The sequence below is a fragment of the Mus caroli genome, chromosome X (genome assembly GCF_900094665.2).
Source record: "Mus caroli chromosome X, CAROLI_EIJ_v1.1, whole genome shotgun sequence".
Taxonomy (NCBI): domain Eukaryota; kingdom Metazoa; phylum Chordata; class Mammalia; order Rodentia; family Muridae; genus Mus; species Mus caroli.
In genome coordinates, this window is record NC_034589.1 from 73,080,175 (window position 1) to 73,099,440 (window position 19,266).

The window sequence follows — 19,266 nt, forward strand, 5'->3', positions numbered from 1 at the left end:
TGTCCCCAACAATCTACTTCTTCTGAAAAGGCTCTACCTCTTAGATGTTTCATAGCCTCCCCAAATTGGACTCCATCTGTGGATCAAATACATGAGCCTGTGGGGGATTTTTCTCATTTAAACCACCATAATCTTCTCTAGAGAAGTCTAACTAATCTAGGCACAAAATATTTTTTAAACTACAATGTTGCAGCAGTAATATAGTAAAGTGAAGATTATAAAAAAAAATGAAGGCTCTACAAGGTAATTGACCTTATTTCCATGATTGTAGAATGTTGGAGTGTTGGATGTCTAGAGACAGGTCATCTTGGGCCATATTCAGCTTTCTCACTATCCATTTGTTGTTCATCTCTTTTTGACCTAATAGTCTTCTTTGGAATGTACAAAGATACCATTAGCTTCTACTAACCCAAAGGCAAAGATAATATACATAGCCTATAGTAGAGATTTTTTTTTTTACTTTGCTTTAAGTCAGCTACTTGATCTCATGCATGTTTTTTAAATGCCTTGAAGAGTTAAAAAGTGCCATAATCTATTACTTTCTTTTGTTGTGTAATAATAAAAACTTGAGGACTGTAGTATTTGAATCTGTGTTTCCAGGCGATGGTCACTTATATTTGATTCCAGAATAAATTATCTTACTCCTTTCAAAATGAAAGCTGTATTTTTGTGTCAATAATGCACACATACAGGTGAAAGATATATTATCTAAAAATTATTATATGTAAAAGGTCACATCTCAAATAGAAGCAAGATAGAATGGTAAGAAATTGTTATGACACTGTGCTCACAGTGCATTAGAGGATGCATTCTCAGCGACAGTAATTAGGCTGTGTTTACTTAGAACTAAAATAATATATAACCTTTTGTTTCTAACACTCCCCTGTTCTAGACCTAAAATTATGCCCTTCATAAATCCACCTTACGACTTTGTTTAGTAAAGATAAATAAATAAATAAATAAACAAATAAATAAATAAATAAGTAAATAAAGCAAAAACCCTTTATCTTTTGACCTTGTTGTGAATTATACTTTGTAGGCAAGAGACTATGCCAGGGCCTAGCAAACACAGAAGTGGATGCTCACAGTCATCTATTGGATGGATCACAGGGTCCCCAATGGAGGAGCTAGAGAAAGTACCCAAGGAGCTAAAGGGATCTGCAACCCTATAGGTGGAACAACAATATGAACTAACCAGTACCCCCAGAGTTCATGTCTCTAGCTGCATATGAAGCAGAAGATGGCCTAGTCGACTATCATTGGGAAGAGAGATCCCTTGGTCTTACAAACTTTATATGCCTCAGTACAGGGGAACGCCAGGGCCAAGAATTGGAAGTGGGTGGGTAGGGGAGTGGGGGGGGTATGGGGGGCTTTTGGGATAGCATTTGAAATGTAAATGAAGAAAATACCTAATTAAAAAAATTGGAAATGAAAAAAAAAAGAAAATGGGGAAATTTTCTTAGCAACTTTAGGAATGCAAATTGAAAGCCACCCCAAATCTCTGTCTACCAGTGGTTCTCAACATTTCTAATGCTGTGATCCTTTAATACAGTTCCTCGGGTTGTGCTGACCCCACACATAACATTATTATCGTTGCTACTTCATAGCTGTAATTTTGCTACTGTTAGGAATCATCTTGTGAATATTTTTGGAGAAAGAGGTTTGCCAAACGGTTTTCAACCCACAGGTTGAGAATTGGTACTAAATCTTCATTGTAAAAGAAAAAAATGGAAAAAAAAAGTAATTGACAGTCCTTTGAGAACCCCACATAATCCTTTTGGTGTATTCTCTTTCTCATAGAGCACTATTCTTTCTGTCTTTAATAAACATAAATTTCTTCATATTTTATCTGTCCTATAATTCAAAAGTTTAAGGCCAGTTTGTGTTGCATAGTAAGATCCTGTCTCCAAACAAACAAAATCAAAAAGACGGTAAGGAGAGGCCAGGCAATGGTAGTATACTCCCTTAATCCCAGCACCTGGGAAGCAGAGACAGTCAGATCTCTGAGAATTTGAGGTCAGAGAGAATTCCAGGACAGCCATTGCTACACTCGAAAACCCTGTCTTGAAAAACAAAGAAAAGGAGGGGGTGGGGAGAAGGAGGGGAAGGAGGAGGAGGAGGATGAGGAGGAGGAGAACAAAGAGGAGGGAAGGAGGGAATAAAGGAAAGGGACAGAATGATAAAGACATTGTGGTTGTAGAGGACCTGGACGCTTTTAAAATCCACATTACACCTTCTACTACTGCAGACAGGACTTTGAGCTGCCTTTTATCCACTATTCTTATAATAAGGCCCACAGGTTACCAAGAATGTGAGTAAGGTAAGGTATAATTGCAAGCAGAGGTGTTTCACCAGAAACTTGTGGGAAGCATGCCCACAGAGCTATGCATACTACTGTGTGAATGGTGCAATGTGGAGCTAGTCTTGGATTCCAAGGACAAACAGACTCTTGAGGAAAGGGAGGGGAAGCATCCCTACCAATATAAGGAGCTAAATGGCATCATAGCTACCATGGGGAAAGAAGCCACTGCTGACTGAGCCCTGTTCTGCCTCTATGAATAACAAAAGCATTAGAAAACTAAAGTGTTTTGAGTATATGAATAAAATATATATGTCAGGAATATGTCATCAAACAATCCAAGATTACAGTTGGTGGCCTGATAACAAAGGATAACTGCTAAATCTCTAAAAGCATGATATGGTCAGGCAAGAAATGTTCATTTTTTAGATAATAATATTGTACTATATGGAGATGAAAGGATGTAATACACAGAATTAAAAACACGAGAAACATGGCTTAAATTGGCTGGAGAAAAGAGCAAATATGTAACCCTTCAGAATTGCAGAGTCCTGTGGAGGTGAGATTTGGAGACCATCACAAAGATAGTATTATCATACCAGGGGGAAACTGACATGCTTTTGTTCTTGGGTTCAGAGAGTGATGTGAAAGATAAAGGAACTCCAACATTCATTTCCATATATAACTAACAGCAGTTAAAACTCAGTTCTCACCAAATCAGTGCATGAACAAGATTTTATTTAGTGAAAGCCCATAATCCAACCAATGCGATAATTAAACAAGACAGAAATTAGAGGGCCATCTTGGCTATCTTCAGTCATAGGCTATTGGAGTGTGGTTTTGAGTCCTTGGAAAAATTAAATAAATGCCATTAAAATACTTGTTATAACTCCTGGGGGGTTCACAGTGTTGTTAGCTATAAATGTAGTTTCAAATCTCAGGAAACACTTGCTTTTCTATGGGAGAAGTGTAAGAAATGAAAATGATGCCACTGCCTAAAAACATGAGAGCACATAGACTGGCTATTATATTAGCAATTCCAATTCTCTGACTTGGTGGATATAATGGCAGATGGAAAGATGGTGGGAAGGCAATTCCTGCTTTGTGAATGACAGAGAAGTAATTGAATAAGACAGCAAGGAGGACAAAGATACTGGCAATGATGTTGAGAATGGCTGAAAGGACAAATGGCTTGTGGGTGGTATTCTTCTGTACTTTCCCTGCATACACCTTTCGAAGAGTAAAAATGGTGGCAACTGTTCCAATCAATCCGAGCATGCTGGAGATCAGTAACAAATGTTGAATGATACGAACATCCAAAGGGATAAAGCTGTCATCGTAGGTGTATCCGTGGCACACTCTGGCACTGCCAAACTTGCTGTTTTGGTGATAAATGCAGACTCTCCACATTCCTATAAAGACTGTGGTAGGCCCAGTGAACATTGTTTCATTTAAGTACCAGACTCGCCAGTGTGGGAGACCTGTGGAGATGCTACAGAGGACCCATGCTATGGATGCCAAAGCAAAACCTCCAACTTGGCAGTTGGCACTTTTGCTGAGCAACAACATGCTGACAGCGAACACGACAACTGTAAATAAATACAGTACAGCATTAAGAGTGGCTGTCTTTGGTTTAAGACAGTGTTCCACTACCATGAGGGAATACTCTGTTATGTTTGAGAAAGTGTGGATATCCTGTTATGAGTGTGATCTTAGCAAACAGAAGGGCCATATTTACTGACAGTTTGACAATGGTCTACACCCTCTCTAAAAGTTCCACTTCTGACTAGTTATACAGTGACATTTGCTCACATTCATCCATAATGATGCTCATCAAAGCACTACTTGTAATAGTGGTGATATTCAGGGCCAGGAAGGCTACATAATGAGCTCCTGTCTCTGAAAAAAAACCCAACATTATCTATCAATTATGTATAAACAAATTAATAATAATTAAATTAATAGAGAAATTTTGTGACTCTGGAAAATATAAACAGTTCTCCTGTACCTTACCTAAAGCAAGTTTCTTCACTTATCACATGTCAAACAGAGGACAACTGGGAACCAGGATGATAACCTAAATTGAAGAGACAATAGTAAGTACATACTATAGTATGATTGTGATTATTTATTTTTGTCTATTGTGAAACCAGTTGGGAAGATACAAAATAAGATATATCTGAATGTCAAAATTACTAGTGACTCTTCTTCCCTCTCTTTTTAGGTTAAAAATCTATCACATTTTTGTTGTTGTTTGCTTAGTGCTTTGTTTTGGGGGGACAGCTAATTAGTATGCTGAACTTCTCTCACACACACTTACTGTGTGGCTGAGGTTAGTTTCACTTTCAAGGCAATTTGCAAGCCTCATACTCCTGAGTACTGAGATTGTAGGCATGCATCACTATGCCTGGCCTATATGGGATTTTTTTTTATTATTGATTTTGTTTTTTGTTGCTTTCTCTTTAAAAAAAAAAAAAGATTTATTTATTCTATGTGCATTGGCATTTTCCCTGCATATATGTCTATATGAAGATGTTGGATCCCCTGAAACTGGAGTTACAGATAGTTGTGAGCTGTAATGTGGGTGATGGGAATGCTCTTAACTGCTGAGCCATCTTTCCAGTCCTCTTTTTTTTTTCATTTAAAAATTTTTGAGACTTTAATATGTGAGTACTATATTTACATAATTTGTACCCTTCCTTCTTCCCTTTCCAGACCCTGCCATGTGACCTCATCCTGCCATTTGACCTCATCCCTTTCAAATTCATAACTGAAATGCTAATAGAACTTAATGATTTGTTCCTGTGAGACAAATGCTTTATCATTGATCTGTACCCCTTATACATACCCTAAAATATATTTTGTGGAGTTTATTTTCAGATGTTTTCTATGTGTATGCCCTTTCTGGTGCTCTAGGGAGAAAGTGGTAGGAATGGACTTCAGGATGAGACCCAAGAGAATTCATTTCCCTCAAGTTAACCATCTATAAAATGGGTAAAATATAATTCTTGGAAATGTCTGAAGGCATCTCCATTTTCATTGCTAAAAGAAGCAGCATTTGGGCACAATGTGGTTTTTCTCTTTAATAACCCTTTGTTTTTCCATAGATTGAACTTATTGCATGAATCCTATGTGTCAGCCTCTAAAAACAGTGTCTCCAGGAGCCAGTGTGGGAAGATATGTCAACACACTTCTCAGAGGAGCTGAAGCTTCCATGGTTGTTGGGAGGCTATGAGAGTGAAAGAAATTCTTTAAGGAACTAACTCTTAACTCAGCCAAAAGAAAGAGTCCAGGTTTGAGGCTGGAGAGATGGCTCAGCGATTAAGAGCACTGACTGTTCTTCCAGAGGTCCTGAGTTCAGTTCCCAGCAACCACATGGTGGCTCACAACCATCTATAATGGGATCTGATGCCCTCTTCTGGTGTGTCTGAAGGCAGGTACAGTGTACTCAGAAACATAAAATAAGTAAATAGTTCTTTAAAAGAAAGAAAGGGTCCAAATTTTAGAAATGGGGAGAAGGTCGGGTGTGGTGGTGCACACCTTTAATCCCAGGAGAGGCAGAGGCAGAGGCAGAGGCAGGCAGATTTCTGAGTTCGAGGCCAGCCTGGTCTACAAAGTGAGTTCCAGGATAGCCAAGGCTATACAGAGAAACCCTGTCTCGAAAAAAACCAAAAAAACCAAACCAAAACAACAACAAAAAAAACAAAAACAAAAAACAAAAAAAAAAAAAGAAAAGAAAAGAAATGGGGAGAAGGGATGCTGCTATATATTTGAGATGTGTCTGAATAGCATGGTTAAAGAGCATACCTTGGAGGCTGGTGAATGTCAGGTGAGGGTTCAGATGAATTAAGACTAATCATGAGAAGACCAATTGAACGTGAAAAACTTTGAGGGGTCTAGATTTTATTAGAAATACCATGTATGGGACATGAGGGAGGGAATGCTGTTATTGGAAATTTCTTGTAATGGCTTGAGCAATTCTCACAGCAACATATTAATTAAGCATCATTCTCTTTAACTGGAATTTCTAAATCAATTGGTAGTAGAGATTGAAGCTAGGTAATCATACAAACTAGGCAAGCCCTCTACCACTGAATCATAATCCCAAACTTTTAAAAACTTTCATTTTGAGATGAAATCTTGAAAGTTATCTAGGCTAAAAAACAAAAACAAAAACAAAAAGCAAAAAACAAAAATAAAAACCAACAACAACAAAAAAAACCAGCCAGGCAGTGGGAGGCGCACACCTTTAATCCTAGTACTTGGGAGGCAGAGGCAGCTGGATTTCCGAGTTTGAGGCCAGCCTGGTCTACAAAGTGAGTTCCAGGACAGCCAGGGCTACACAGAGAAACCCTGTCTCGAAAAAAACCAAAACAAAACAAAAAACGAAAGCTACCTAGGCTGGATCTAGATTTCCTTAAGTGTTTCAGAAAGACATTGTCTTTGCTGTTGTTTGTCTAATTTGACATATGGCCTAATTATGTAGACCATTGTACTGGCTGGTTTTATGTAAACTTGATACAAGCTAGAGTCATGAGAGAAGAAGAAGCATCAATTGAGAATATGCTTCCATAGATCTGGCTGTGAGGCATTTTCTTAATAAATGATAATGAGAGAGGACCCAGTCCCTGGGCTGGTGGTCCTGAGTTCTATAATAAAGCAGCCTGAGAAAGCCATGAGGTGCAAGCCCATAAACAGTAATATGGCCTCTGCATTAGCTCCTGCTTCCAGGTACCTGCCCTGAGTTCCTGTCCTAACTTCCTTTGATGAACAGCAGTGTGGAAGTATAACATGAAAAAAAAAAAAAAAAAAAAAAAACAAACCTCTCCTCCCCAAGTTGCCTTTTGATCATGGTACTTCATTGCAGCAATAAAAGTGTTAATTAGGACAACCATGCTTGTTTCAAATTGACTAGATAGCTCAGAGGAGGCTTGAACTGGTTTACCTTCTACCTATCATAAAGGTAACATTGCACTCAACTGACATCAGCATAGACTCAACAAACTAACTGTGCATCTCAGGCCCAGTCTTCTTGCCCTAAACTTCAAAAGTAATCAAATGTTCTAGGTACTTTGAGTCCATTCAGATGGAAAAGAATAGTGACATAACTAAGGAAGATCCCAATGGAGTAGTGGAAGGGACATATATCACACTTGAGTATTGCAGGATTTTCCCTGTCCAATTACATTAGCGCAGAGGAGACCTGTTATTGAACAGGGAAAAGGGGGCAAAGCTAAGAGTTGAGAGACAGAGCCTCTCAGAGGAGGGAGAAAATGGAATGGAGAAAAGGGAATGGAGGTGGGTGTGAACCAGCGTGGCTAGAACCAGCCACAGGTAGTTATGATATCATAAAACTAGAATAAGTGGGATAAAGCTTTTATAATTATCAACTGGCTCTGAAATTATTGTATTGGCATCTTGCAAATTGTGCTTTATTGATACATAAATCTGATTGGTTAACTGTAAGCTTTAAGAGTTTTAATTCTACCAGGCAATTGGGTGTTGTGATGGCTGACCATGGGGTGCATGTGGCATTGTGTGGTAGCAAGAAGAGTTGGTGGGCAAAGAGACCACCGAGTTGAGATCACACAGCAGGAGCCCTGTGGCCCATGGTACCAGCATAAAAGCAGGAGCATACTGACTCACTATTCTAATATTTCCCACAACACTTGAGACCAGAAGAACCAGAAAGGCTGCTTAGAACATTGTGTCACAAAGGATTTTACAAAAATAGTAAAAAAAAAAAAAAAAAATCCTGGGAGGTTTTAATGTATTTAAAAAGCCTATCTCAAATAATAAAGATGTCCAAGTTGCACAGGTATCTTGATTTTAAGGTAAAGAACTTAGGAGACAGTGTAGTGATTCAGAGAAACCAGCCACAGGGCTGATCTAATCACCAGGAAGGAAACTTGTATCTTTCACACCATGGTAATGCTGGAAATGTCATAGCTCAAAGCTATGTGTGACCAAATACATGCGAGAACAAATTAAAGGGATGAATTACTTGGTTTGTCTCAGTTTCAACAATTGGAATGTATAGTCCTTAGCCGTGTCAAGTCAAGTATATGGTTAATCAGGAAGTCACTGTCGTGAGACCAGGAAGCAGAGGCTACTCATCTCAAGATGGACAGAAAATAGAGAAAATGGGACCAGGGATTAGGTAAAACCTTCAAACCCACCTTCACTGGTATCTACTTGCTTTAGCTATTAGCCAACTCTTCCACAACCTTCTTCAAAAGTACTGCTGGCTAGAGACCAAGAGTTTAACACATGGGCTTTTTCCCAGGAATGATTATCTACAAATTATAATACTATCATAGAAGGTTAAATGTCCTGTGATTCTACTAAGTAGGTCCCTCGAGTAGTTAACCCAGATATATAGCAGAATAGTGGTTGCTAGGGGCAAGGGCAGTGAGAAAGGAGAGATAATATTCAAAGAAGACATTTCAGTTGGGGAAGATGGATAGTGACGTCCCTTCCATACTGTGAACCACAGAACCACACAATTAAGAAAGTGAGTAGTGAGTTTTGATATAAACATTTAACTCCAATGTTACTAAGTGTATACAACAAAGATGGATAGAACCTCTTCTAACCTGATATAAGTCTTCAAGTGAGTCAGTGATCAGCAATGTGGTAGAATCGAAGGTAGCTGTGTCAGTGAAAAAACACAGATGAAAACACAGCTCCCCTTACGTGTCTTTCAAGCCTTGTGTCTGGCTTCACAGTCACCTGTAGGCTTTTGGCATATTAATGGAGTGCTTCAGAGTTCTGAGACCTTTATTGTGTCATCAAATTTCAATTCTTAGTGACCTCGTCTTTCAAGTTTCAGCTGTTAATGTATGAGTGCAGTGATACCTTTGAAGCCTAACTATGGAAGGCTTTCAGTTTCTTTTGTCTTGTACTTTTTAATGCAGCCTTTGTAGGATAGGGTCTTTTTTACCAGTGTACCTTTCTGCTTATGGTCAAGACCCATTTTGTTAATTCAAACCACCTTGCTGTTCTTTTTGTTCCTTCTCTTTAAAGCCTATTTTCAAACTCTGTCATTGGAGATAGTGACATTTTAGAAGAATCATTGCCTTGTATAGATACAGATGGTAGAAGAGGTAGCAGCAACACATTAAGAACGGTCCTAGGTACAGCCGGGCGTAGTGGCGCACGCCTTTAATCCCAGCACTCAGGAGGCAAGGCAGGCAGATTTCTGAGTTCGAGGCCAGTCTGATCTACAAACTGAGTTCCAGACATCCAGGGCTATACAGAGAAATCCTGTCTCAAAAAATAACAACAACAACAGCAAAAGAATGGTCCTAGGTAATTCATCAGAGGTGGGCATAGTGGCATATAACTTTATTCTCAGCACTCAGAAGGCAGAGGCAGGTAGATCTCTGTGAGTTCAAGGCCAGCTTGGCCTTCAAAGAAAGTTCCAGGTCAGTCAGGGTTACACAGAGAAGCCCTGTGTCTTAGTCAGGGTTTCTATTCCTGCACAAACATCATGACCAAGAAGCAAGTTGGGGAGGAAAGGGTTTATTCGGCTTACACTTCCATACTGCTGTTCATTAATGAAAGAAGTCAGGACTGGAACTCAAGCAGGTCAGAAAGCAGGAGCTGATGCAGAAGCCATGGAGGGATGTTCTTTACTGGCTTGCCTCCCTGGCTTGCTCAGCCTACTCTCTTATAGAACCCAAGACTACCAGCCCAGGGATGGTCCCATCCACAAGGGGCCTTTCCCCCTTGATCACTGATTGAGAAAATGCCTTACAGTTGGATCTCTTGGAGGCATTTCCTCAACTGGAGCTCCTTTCTCTGTGATAACTCCAGCTGTGTCAAGTTGACACAAAAATAGCCAGTACACCCTGTCTCAACAAAATAAAACAAAACTTTATCAGAGATGTGCACAAAGATACAGATGTGTGGAACAGCGGTGAGATTATAGCTGTCATGAAAAAGAAAACCTAAAGCACATTGAGAAAATTCCTTTAGTAAACCACTGTAGATTCTAGGGAGGCATGTGAAAAGCTGCTTGTGGACGTTGTACATCGTGGTGCGCACTAGGTCCGCACCACGATGTACAACGTCCACAAAAAGGAAGTCAGGACTGGAACTCAAACAGGTCAGAAAGCAGGAGCTGATGCAGAAGCCATGGAGGGATGTTCTTTACTGGCTTGCCTCCCTGGCTTGCTCAGCCTACTCTCTTATAGAACCCAAGACTACCAGCCCAGGGATGGCCCCACCCACAAGGGGCCTTTCCCCCTTGATCACTGATTGAGAAAATGCCTTACAGTTGGATCTCTTGGAGGCATTTCCTCAACTGAAGCTCCTTTCTCTGTGATAACTCCAGCTGTGTCAAGTTGACACAAAAATAGCCAGTACAATTGACCCCTTGTCAACTTGACACACAAACACATCACTAGTAAGCCTCAACCCTTACATTCTTATTCATCCCCAAGATCTAAATAACTTTAAAAGTCCCACAGTCTTTACATATTCTTAAATTTTCAATCTCTTTAAAATATCCANCTCTTTTAAAATCCAAAGTCTTTTTACAATTAAAAGTCTCTTAACTGTGGGCGCCACTAAAACAGTNTCTTCCTTCAAGAGGGAAAATATCAGGGCACAGTCACAATCAAAGCAAAAATCAATCTCCAACTGTCCAACGTCTGGGATCCAACTCACGATCTTCTGGGCTCCTCCAAGGGCTTGGGTCACTTCTCCAGCCATGCCCTTTGTAGCACACACGTCGTCCTCTGGGCTCCAGATGCCTGTACTCCACTGCTGCTGCTGCTCTTGGTGGTCATCTCATGGTACTGGCATCTCTGCTTGTGGACGTTGTACATCGTGGTGCGCACTAGGCTCCGCACCACGATGTACAACGTCCACAAGCAGGATCTCTTGGAGGCATTTCCTCAACTGAAGCTCCTTTCTCTGTGATAACTCCAGCTGTGTCAAGTTGACACAAAAATAGCCAGTACACCCTGTCTCAACAAAATAAAACAAAACTTTATCAGAGATGTGCACAAAGATACAGATGTGTGGAACAGCGGTGAGATTATAGCTGTCATGAAAAAGAAAACCTAAAGCACATTGAGAAAATTCCTTTAGTAAACCACTGTAGATTCTAGGGAGGCATGTGAAAAGCTATGATTGTCATCTTTATGACTGAGCTTATGCTCTATTTTACCTACTAGGGACATGTCTAGTCACAGGGATGAGACAAAAGGCACATGGTTCACTGAGTGTAGCTTTTACCAGACCTGAGATTTTATTGTTGTTACACAGCACAGTTTTGGTGACAGCTAATACAACCTATGCTTCTTGCAGTTAACTGACTATAAGTTAAAAACATATGATCAGTAGTGTTTATTCAGATTCTTTAAGAATCAGTAACATGGTTAGGTAGCTCTTTGTCTCCCTCTATTTTTTTCTCTTCCTCCCCCTCCCCACTCCCCTTTCCGCCTCCTCTTCTTCCCCCCATGTCTCCATTCCTTTGCTTTTGTTTTTTTCTTTTTGCACAGTGCCCTGCACAGGCCAACATTGAATTCTCAACAAAACTCTTCTTTCAGCACCTCAAGGCAAGTGTAAGGCACAATGCATTTTAGGACATGCATGGTATGTACTCACTTACTTATAAGTGGATATTAGCCATAAAGTACAGGATACCCACACTATACTCCACAGACTTGCAAAAGCTAAACAAGAAGGAAGGCCCAAGGGAAGATACTTGAATCTCACTTAGAAGGGGGAATAAAATAGTCATAAGAGGCAGATGGAGGGAGGGAAAAGGGATGGGGAAGGACAAAGGGAGGGGTTCAGGATCAGGTGTGGGGAGAGAAAGAAAGAGAGGGCCAGAGCGCCAGAGGGCCAAGGGGCCAAAGGGCCAGGAAAACTGAAAGGCAATCTGTAGCTGGCAGGGATAGGAGCATCAGGAGGACATGCTAGAGACCTGGGATGTGGAAGACTCCCAGGAATCAATGGGGGTGATCTTAGCTGAAACTCACAGCAGTAGGAATATGGAACCTGGAGAGGCTACACCCTACATCCAGACAAGGACTTTGGTTGAGCTATAGGAAGACCAACCTACTCACAAAATTCTTGACCCAAAATTTATCCTGTCTACAAGAAATGCAGAAACAAATATGGAGGAATAGCCAACCAATAACTGACCCAAATTGATATGCATCTCATGGGCAAACACCAATCCCTGACACTAGTAATAAGGCTCTGTTGTGCTTGCAGACAGGAGTGTAGCATAATTGTCTTATGAGAGGCTCCACTGAGATCTAGAGACAGACTCACAGTCAAACATTGGATGGAGCTCAGAGACACTTGTGGAAGAGTTGAGGAAAGGGTCAGGGGCCCTGAAGGGGATAGGATCTGCACAGAAAGAACAACAGATTCAACTAATCTGGACCTTTGGGGGCTCTCAGAGACTGAACCACCAATAGAAGAGCATACATGGGTTGAAATTAGGCCCCCACACATATATAGTGCAGCTCAGTCTTCATGTGGGATTCCCAACAACTGGAGTGGGGACTATCCCTAAAGCTGTGGAATCTGTTCCCCTAACTCAGCTGCCTTGTGTGGCTGGAGTGGGAGAGGATGTGCTTAGACCTAGGAGATTTGATGTACAAGGGTTGGGGCTTACCCAGGGGGCCTTGCTTCTCTCAAGGGAGAAGGGGGTTGGGGACAGACTGTGTGATGGGAGAACTGGGAAAGGGACAGCGATTGGGATGTAAAGTGAATGGATGAATGAATGAATAAATAAATGGATTTTTTTTTTTTGCTGGAGGCTGTTGCTAGTATTTGAACCCAGCACATCATGCTTATACCCTCTCCCTCTGAACTATCCACCCAGCACTACCATTTTCATTACTATTAAAAAGATCTAATATATGAAGTAAAAATATCTGTTCATTCTCTTTTATGCAGTTGTTTTGTAAAACTCAAGCAGAAGGAGCTGTTAATAAGTAGTAAACATCAAGCATGAAGTCTGCTAACATTTGCCAGAACGGAATGCAGGGTGAAGCCATAAACAAGCCTGCTGCATACACAGAGTGCCATAGCTGAGCCACCTGTGAATGCCTAGGACTGACCATTACCACTAGATTCTCAGATATTCTCTTTCTCTCTCTCCCTCCCCCTCTCATCTCTATCTCTTCACTTTTTAAGGTTACAATATAATTTCAGAATTCCTCCATTCCCTTTAATCCCTCCAAGCTGTACCATATACCCTTCCCTGTTTTCTTTCTAATTCAAGGCCTCTTTTTCATTGTTATTGCATGTGTATGTATGCATCTATATGCATATACATTCTTAATTATAACCTGCTCAGTCTATATAGGGTTACCTGTATGTGTATTTTCAGGACTGACCATTTGATATTCAATAACCAACTGGCATGCTTTTCCTTGGGAAAGTCTCTTTTCCAGCTCTCAACATTCCTTAGTTGTCTGTAGTTCTCTGTGTAGGGTTGAGCCTGGTGGGCTTTCCCTAGTCATTTATTCATGTCCATTATTGTAGACACTGTTGTGCTCGTGTTAAGGCTCAACATGTTGAACCTATGTTACTTTATGTGTATAGATTCTTTCATCCTACTAAGGAGATATAGAATAGAAAAGCTTGGAATTTGCAGGCAGATTCTAACACGTGTGTTTCACTAAAAGCATGCTAGAGCACTATTTATTGTATAAGAGAAAGTCCTAAAACAGCATGAAAAGCCCAGGTACAGATAAAAAACTTACTTTACTCACATTTTACACACATATCATTGAAACCATCACAACATTATATTTGGGAGAGTAACTTGGTGTAAATCCATCTTCACCTTTTCCAACATGATTCATGCTGGCAACAAAGGCTAGCCAGTTGGGAATAGAAATAGGTTGCAATGACAGAGCCTGGACTTTTCAAGGTATGAGTAGCTTCATTTAGTAGGAATACATATATTTGCAAAAGGCTTTTACCAAACCAAGGGTGAACGCTGCTAATGAGGTCATCTGTGGCCCCAGTACTGAAGCTTGCCCATCTGGTCTTAGTTTTTGAGAGCTCTATTTTCTCCACCAGAGCCTCTGTGTCTAACCTTGGCTCCGTTGACCCAGGAAGTATGGATTTTGGTCCTTTAAGACCACTGTGTGAGAAAGTGTGTCAATGAATTTCAAAGACATTCTTTCAGTGGGCTACTACTGCCTTCATCTGGATTGAAAATACAAATAAATTACTATTTTCCATACAGAAAAAATGTGCATAGCATAAATCTAAGGCCTCTCACATGCTAGGCATAGACTTCATTACTGAGCTACAAAGTGCTAAAGTGCTAAATTTATAAGAAGTAATAGATAAAATAAAAATCAGTCTTTTTTATTTTTTATTAGATATTTTTTACCTACATTTCAAATTTTATCCCCTTTCCCCATTTCCCCTCCAAAACCCCCTATCCCCCCTTCCCCCCCCCCTGCTCACTAACACACCCACTCCCACTTCCCTATCCTGGCATTCCCCTACATTGGGGCATAGATCCTTCACAAGACCAAGGACCTCTCCTCTCATTGATGTCTCACAAGGCCATTCTCTGCTACATATTTGGCTGGAGTCTTGAGTCCCTCCATGTGTAGTCTTTGGTTGGTGGTTTAGTCCCTGGGAGCTCTGTGGGTACAGGTTGGTTCATATTGTTGTTCCTTCTATAGGGCTGCACACCCCTTCAGCTACTTGGGTCCTTTCTCTAGCTCCTCCATTGAGGACCCTGTACTCAGTCCAATGGATGGCTGTGAGCGTGTACTCAGTCAAGTGGATGGCTGTGAGCATCCACTTCTCTAATTGTCAGACACTGGCAGAGCCTCTCAGGAGACAGCTTTATCAGGCTCCTGTCACCAAGCACTTGTTGGCATCCACAATAGTGTCTGGGTTTGGGAACTGTATATAGGATGAATCCCCAGATGGGACAGTCACTGGATGGATGGCCTTTGCTTCAGTTTCTGCTCCAAACTTTGTATTTCCTCCCATGTGTATTTTGATCCCCCTTCTTTTTTTTTAAATTCCTTTTTAAAAAATAGTTATTTATTTATTATATGTAAGTACACTGTAGCTGTCTTCAGACACTCCAGAAGAGGGAGTCAGATCTTGTTATAGATGGTTGTGAGCCACCATGTGGTTGTTGGGATTTGAACTCCGAACCTTCGGAAGAGCAGTTGGGTGCTCTTACCCACTGAGCCATCTCACCATCCCCTTGATCCCCCTTCTAAGAAGGAATAAAGTATCCACACTGTGTTCCACAGTGTGTTCTTCCTTCTTCTTGAGCTTCATGTGGCAAGGATGTGGAGAAAGAGGAACACTCCTCCATTGCTGGTGGGATCGCAAGCTAGTACAACCTCTCTAGAAATCAGTATGGCGGTTCCTCAGAAAATTGAACATAGTACTACTTGAGGACCCAGCAATACCACTCCTGGGCATGTACCCAGAAGATGCTCCAACATGTAATAAGGACACATGCTCCACTATGTTCATAGCAACCTAATTTATGATAGCCAGAAGCTGGAAAGAACCCAGATGACCCTCAACAGAGGAATGGATACATAAAATGTGGTACACTTACACAATGCAGTACTACTCAGCTATTAAAAACAATGACTTCATAAAGTTCTTTGGCAAATGGGTGAAACTAGAAAGTATCATCCTGAGTAAGGTAACCCAATCACAAAAGAACACACATGGTATGCACTCACTGATAAATGGATACTAGCCCAGAAGTTTGGAATACCCAAGATACAATTCACAGACCACATGAAACTGAAGAAAAAGCAGTCTTTTTTTTTTTTTTTAAGTTTCACCATGCTGTTTAATCTAGCATGTATGTTGCCTAGAAAGGCTTGTACAAACACTTTTCCAGCATGTCTCCTAGAGACCATTTCACCCACTGCTCTGTTTGGCCGCTAGCCTCTTGTCTCTCTTCAGCAATGGTGAGGCGGATTCCTTTTCCTCGGGGAAGAGAGATCCATGGTTTGTTACCCTTGCCAATAACAAAAATGTTGGACAGCCAAGTAGCAAAGCTGTTGCCATTGGCATCTTTCACATGAACCACATCAAAAGAGCCGGGATGTCTCTCTCTGTTGGCGATTACACCAATTCTTCCCAAGTTAGCACCTCCAGTCACCATACACAGGTTCCCAGTGTCGAACTTGATTATTTTGCCTGTCTCCAAATCAATCTGAATGGTGTCATTCACCTTGATGAGGGGATCAGGGTACCAAATAGTACGAACACCATGGGTCACCAGATGTGGCATTCCTTTTGTGCCCACAAAGATCTTTCTCACTTTGCACAACTTGTACTTGGCTTCCTCTGGTGTAATACGATGAACAGCAAAGCGACCCTTGGTGTCATAGATCAGACGGAAGTTCTCTCCGGTCTTGTCAATGCTGATGACATCCATAAACCCAGCAGGGTAGGTTATATCGGTCCTGACTTTCCCATCAATCTTAATGAATCGCTGCATGCAAATCTTTTTTACTTCATCTCCAGTCAGAGCATACTTAGGTCTGTTCCTTAGGAAAATGATGAGAGGCAGGCATTCCCTCAGCTTGTGAGGACCAGTGGATGGACGAGGAGCAAACATGCCAGTCAGCTTATCCAGCATCCAATGTTTTGGAGCAGCTATGCGCTTCAGGTGTTTCTTGGGACCACGAGCCATGGCTGCGCTGGGAACGGAAAGAGCAAAATCAGTCTTTTAAATGGCTTATGTCATGGAGTTAGTGTTTACTAGTCCATCTGAAGAAAATGAAGGCATTCTAGAGATGATACCAGTAATGATGCCATAGGGGTGAAATGTGTGCAATTCCACACTGCTGCACACATAAAAATGTGGAAGGAGGAAGTCGTTCAGTGGTCCAGTGCTTGTGGAGCCTAAAGTTCCAACCCCAGCACTGCAAAAGGAAAGGTGAAAGTTGAGATGAAAAAATTTTATGCTATGTACATATTTCTGCAATTGTTCGATTAAAAACTCTAAGGTCTTGTGGTGGTTTGCATAAGAATGGCCCTCATAAGCTCATGTATTTGAATGTTTTATCATCAGGGAGTGATACTACTTGAAAAGATTGGATGTGTGGCCTGGTTGAGGTATGTGTGGTCTTGTTGAAGGAAGTGTCACTGAGTGTGGGTTTTGGAGTTTCAAGGGCCCAAGCCAGGTCCAGTGGCTCTCTCTCTTTCTGCTGCCTTCAGATCCCAATGTAGAACTCTCAGTTACCATGTCTGCCTGCATACCACCATGCTCCCTAGCCATGAGGATAATGGATTAAATTAAAATTGTAAGCAATCCCAGTTAAATCCTTTTCTTTGTAAAAGTTGCTGTGGTCATGATGTCTCTTGACAGTAATAGAACACTGAACAAGACAGACCACTCACATATTAGGCATACACTTTATTCCTAAACTATATCTCCAGGCCAAAAGTACTAAATATTTGTAGTGTGCTTTATTTTTCTTTTTGAGTGGGGAATTTTTGTGATCCTTTGTATTCAATTTGAATGCAAGAATTATAGGTATGTACCCCTATGTCTCAGTTCCTTTTCTACTGCTGTGATGAGAGGCCAGGACCAAAAAGCAACATATAGAAAACAGAGTTTATTGGGGGCTTACAACTTCAGAAGGTGAACTTATATCTATATCCATAAGTAGGAGGCAGAGAAAGAGCTAATCGGGAATGGCATGAACACTGAAAACTCAAAGCCCACCCCCACTGACACACCTCCTTTAACAAGACCATACCTCCTAATTCTTCTCAAACAGTTGATGGCTATTCTTGGTTGTCAACTTGACTACATCTACAACGAACTACAATCTACAAATGGGGGACACAGCTGTGAGAGATTATTTTTGCTTGGTTTGAAGTGGTGAAGGAGACACACCTTCAATCTGGGCCACACTTTCTGCTGAGCCTATTAAAAACATGGGGGGAAAGGCTTTTGCCCTTTGCTTGCTTGCCCTGGCCTTGCTAGCATACCCATTTCTTCACTGGTATTGAAGCCTTCTTCTTTGGAATTCTATCATATACTGAAGACAAACTGAGACATCCAGCCTTTTAGACTGAGAAACTACTTTTTTCTTGGACTTTTTGATCACAGCCAGCCATTGTTGGATTAGCTGGACTGCAGTGTAGTGATATTTTATATAGTAAAGTCTTTATGTCTGGCCTTAAGTGAAATGTATAGTAAATCCTTTGTGTCTAGCTTTGAGTAAAATGTTTCAGCAAAGCCTTTGCTATATTTGGGTAAATCAGGGGAGTCTGCAAAATTGTTTTGAGACTGTTTGAGCCTTGAAGAAGTGTTTCATCTCTAGAGAATCTGTACTTGGTGCTACGTGAGAATTTGTACTACATCAACCTTGGTCCTAAGACACTCTTGGAAAAACTGGAGTTCTTACTATTGGCTATGGATAGATATAATCAAAAGGGACTGAGATTTATGTGGGTTGTCTGTTCTCATGGACAGCAGGGCAACATAATTTTGATAGTTAGAAACTTTTCCAGCCCCAATGTTTGAATAAAGTAACTGGAGTGACCTAGCCAGGTGTCAATCTTTACCAAGAAGGCTGAACTCTGCTCCTTTCAGAAATGAAGGCTTAGCACTTTGGTGAACTTCTCTCTCTACTGCAGCACTTATGACACTACTACAGATTTGAGTACCAGAAATGGTTCTAGAACAACAAAAGTATAAGAATTAATCTTTTCTGTGAAATAGGCTTTTCAATTTTCCAATACCTACAGTTATCAAAGCCTTTCCAGCCATTCCCTCTTCTGGGAACTTAGAAAGAACTGAAAAGTATAATGGTCTGAACTGTATTATAAACTTAAGGAGATCAATGCATTATTTGATTATTCTGATTCACCAAGTGTGGGTGGCAATGCATTTAGTGACCCTGTATCTGAAACTCTTGACAGTTTGGGGTAATTAGGGAAATATGAGGCTGTTGATGAGGCTCTTA

General features: G+C 40.8%; 1 protein-coding gene and 1 pseudogene across 1 annotated transcript; both read right to left on the reverse strand.

Moving 5' to 3' along the window:
- Positions 1 to 3,108: 3,108 nt before the first annotated feature.
- On the reverse strand, positions 3,109 to 8,944 carry LOC110287448 (claudin-34-like). Its single transcript, XM_021154065.1, has 3 exons — positions 8,896 to 8,944; positions 4,313 to 4,376; positions 3,109 to 3,888 (listed from the first exon to the last, which is right to left on the reverse strand). Exon 3 carries the CDS (start codon positions 3,866 to 3,868, stop codon positions 3,230 to 3,232), a length of 639 nt encoding a protein of 212 aa, XP_021009724.1. The 5' UTR covers positions 3,869 to 3,888; positions 4,313 to 4,376; positions 8,896 to 8,944; the 3' UTR covers positions 3,109 to 3,229.
- Positions 8,945 to 16,112: 7,168 nt separating this feature from the next.
- Positions 16,113 to 16,988, reverse strand: LOC110286777 (annotated as a pseudogene).
- Between the last annotated feature and the right edge of the window lie 2,278 nt (positions 16,989 to 19,266).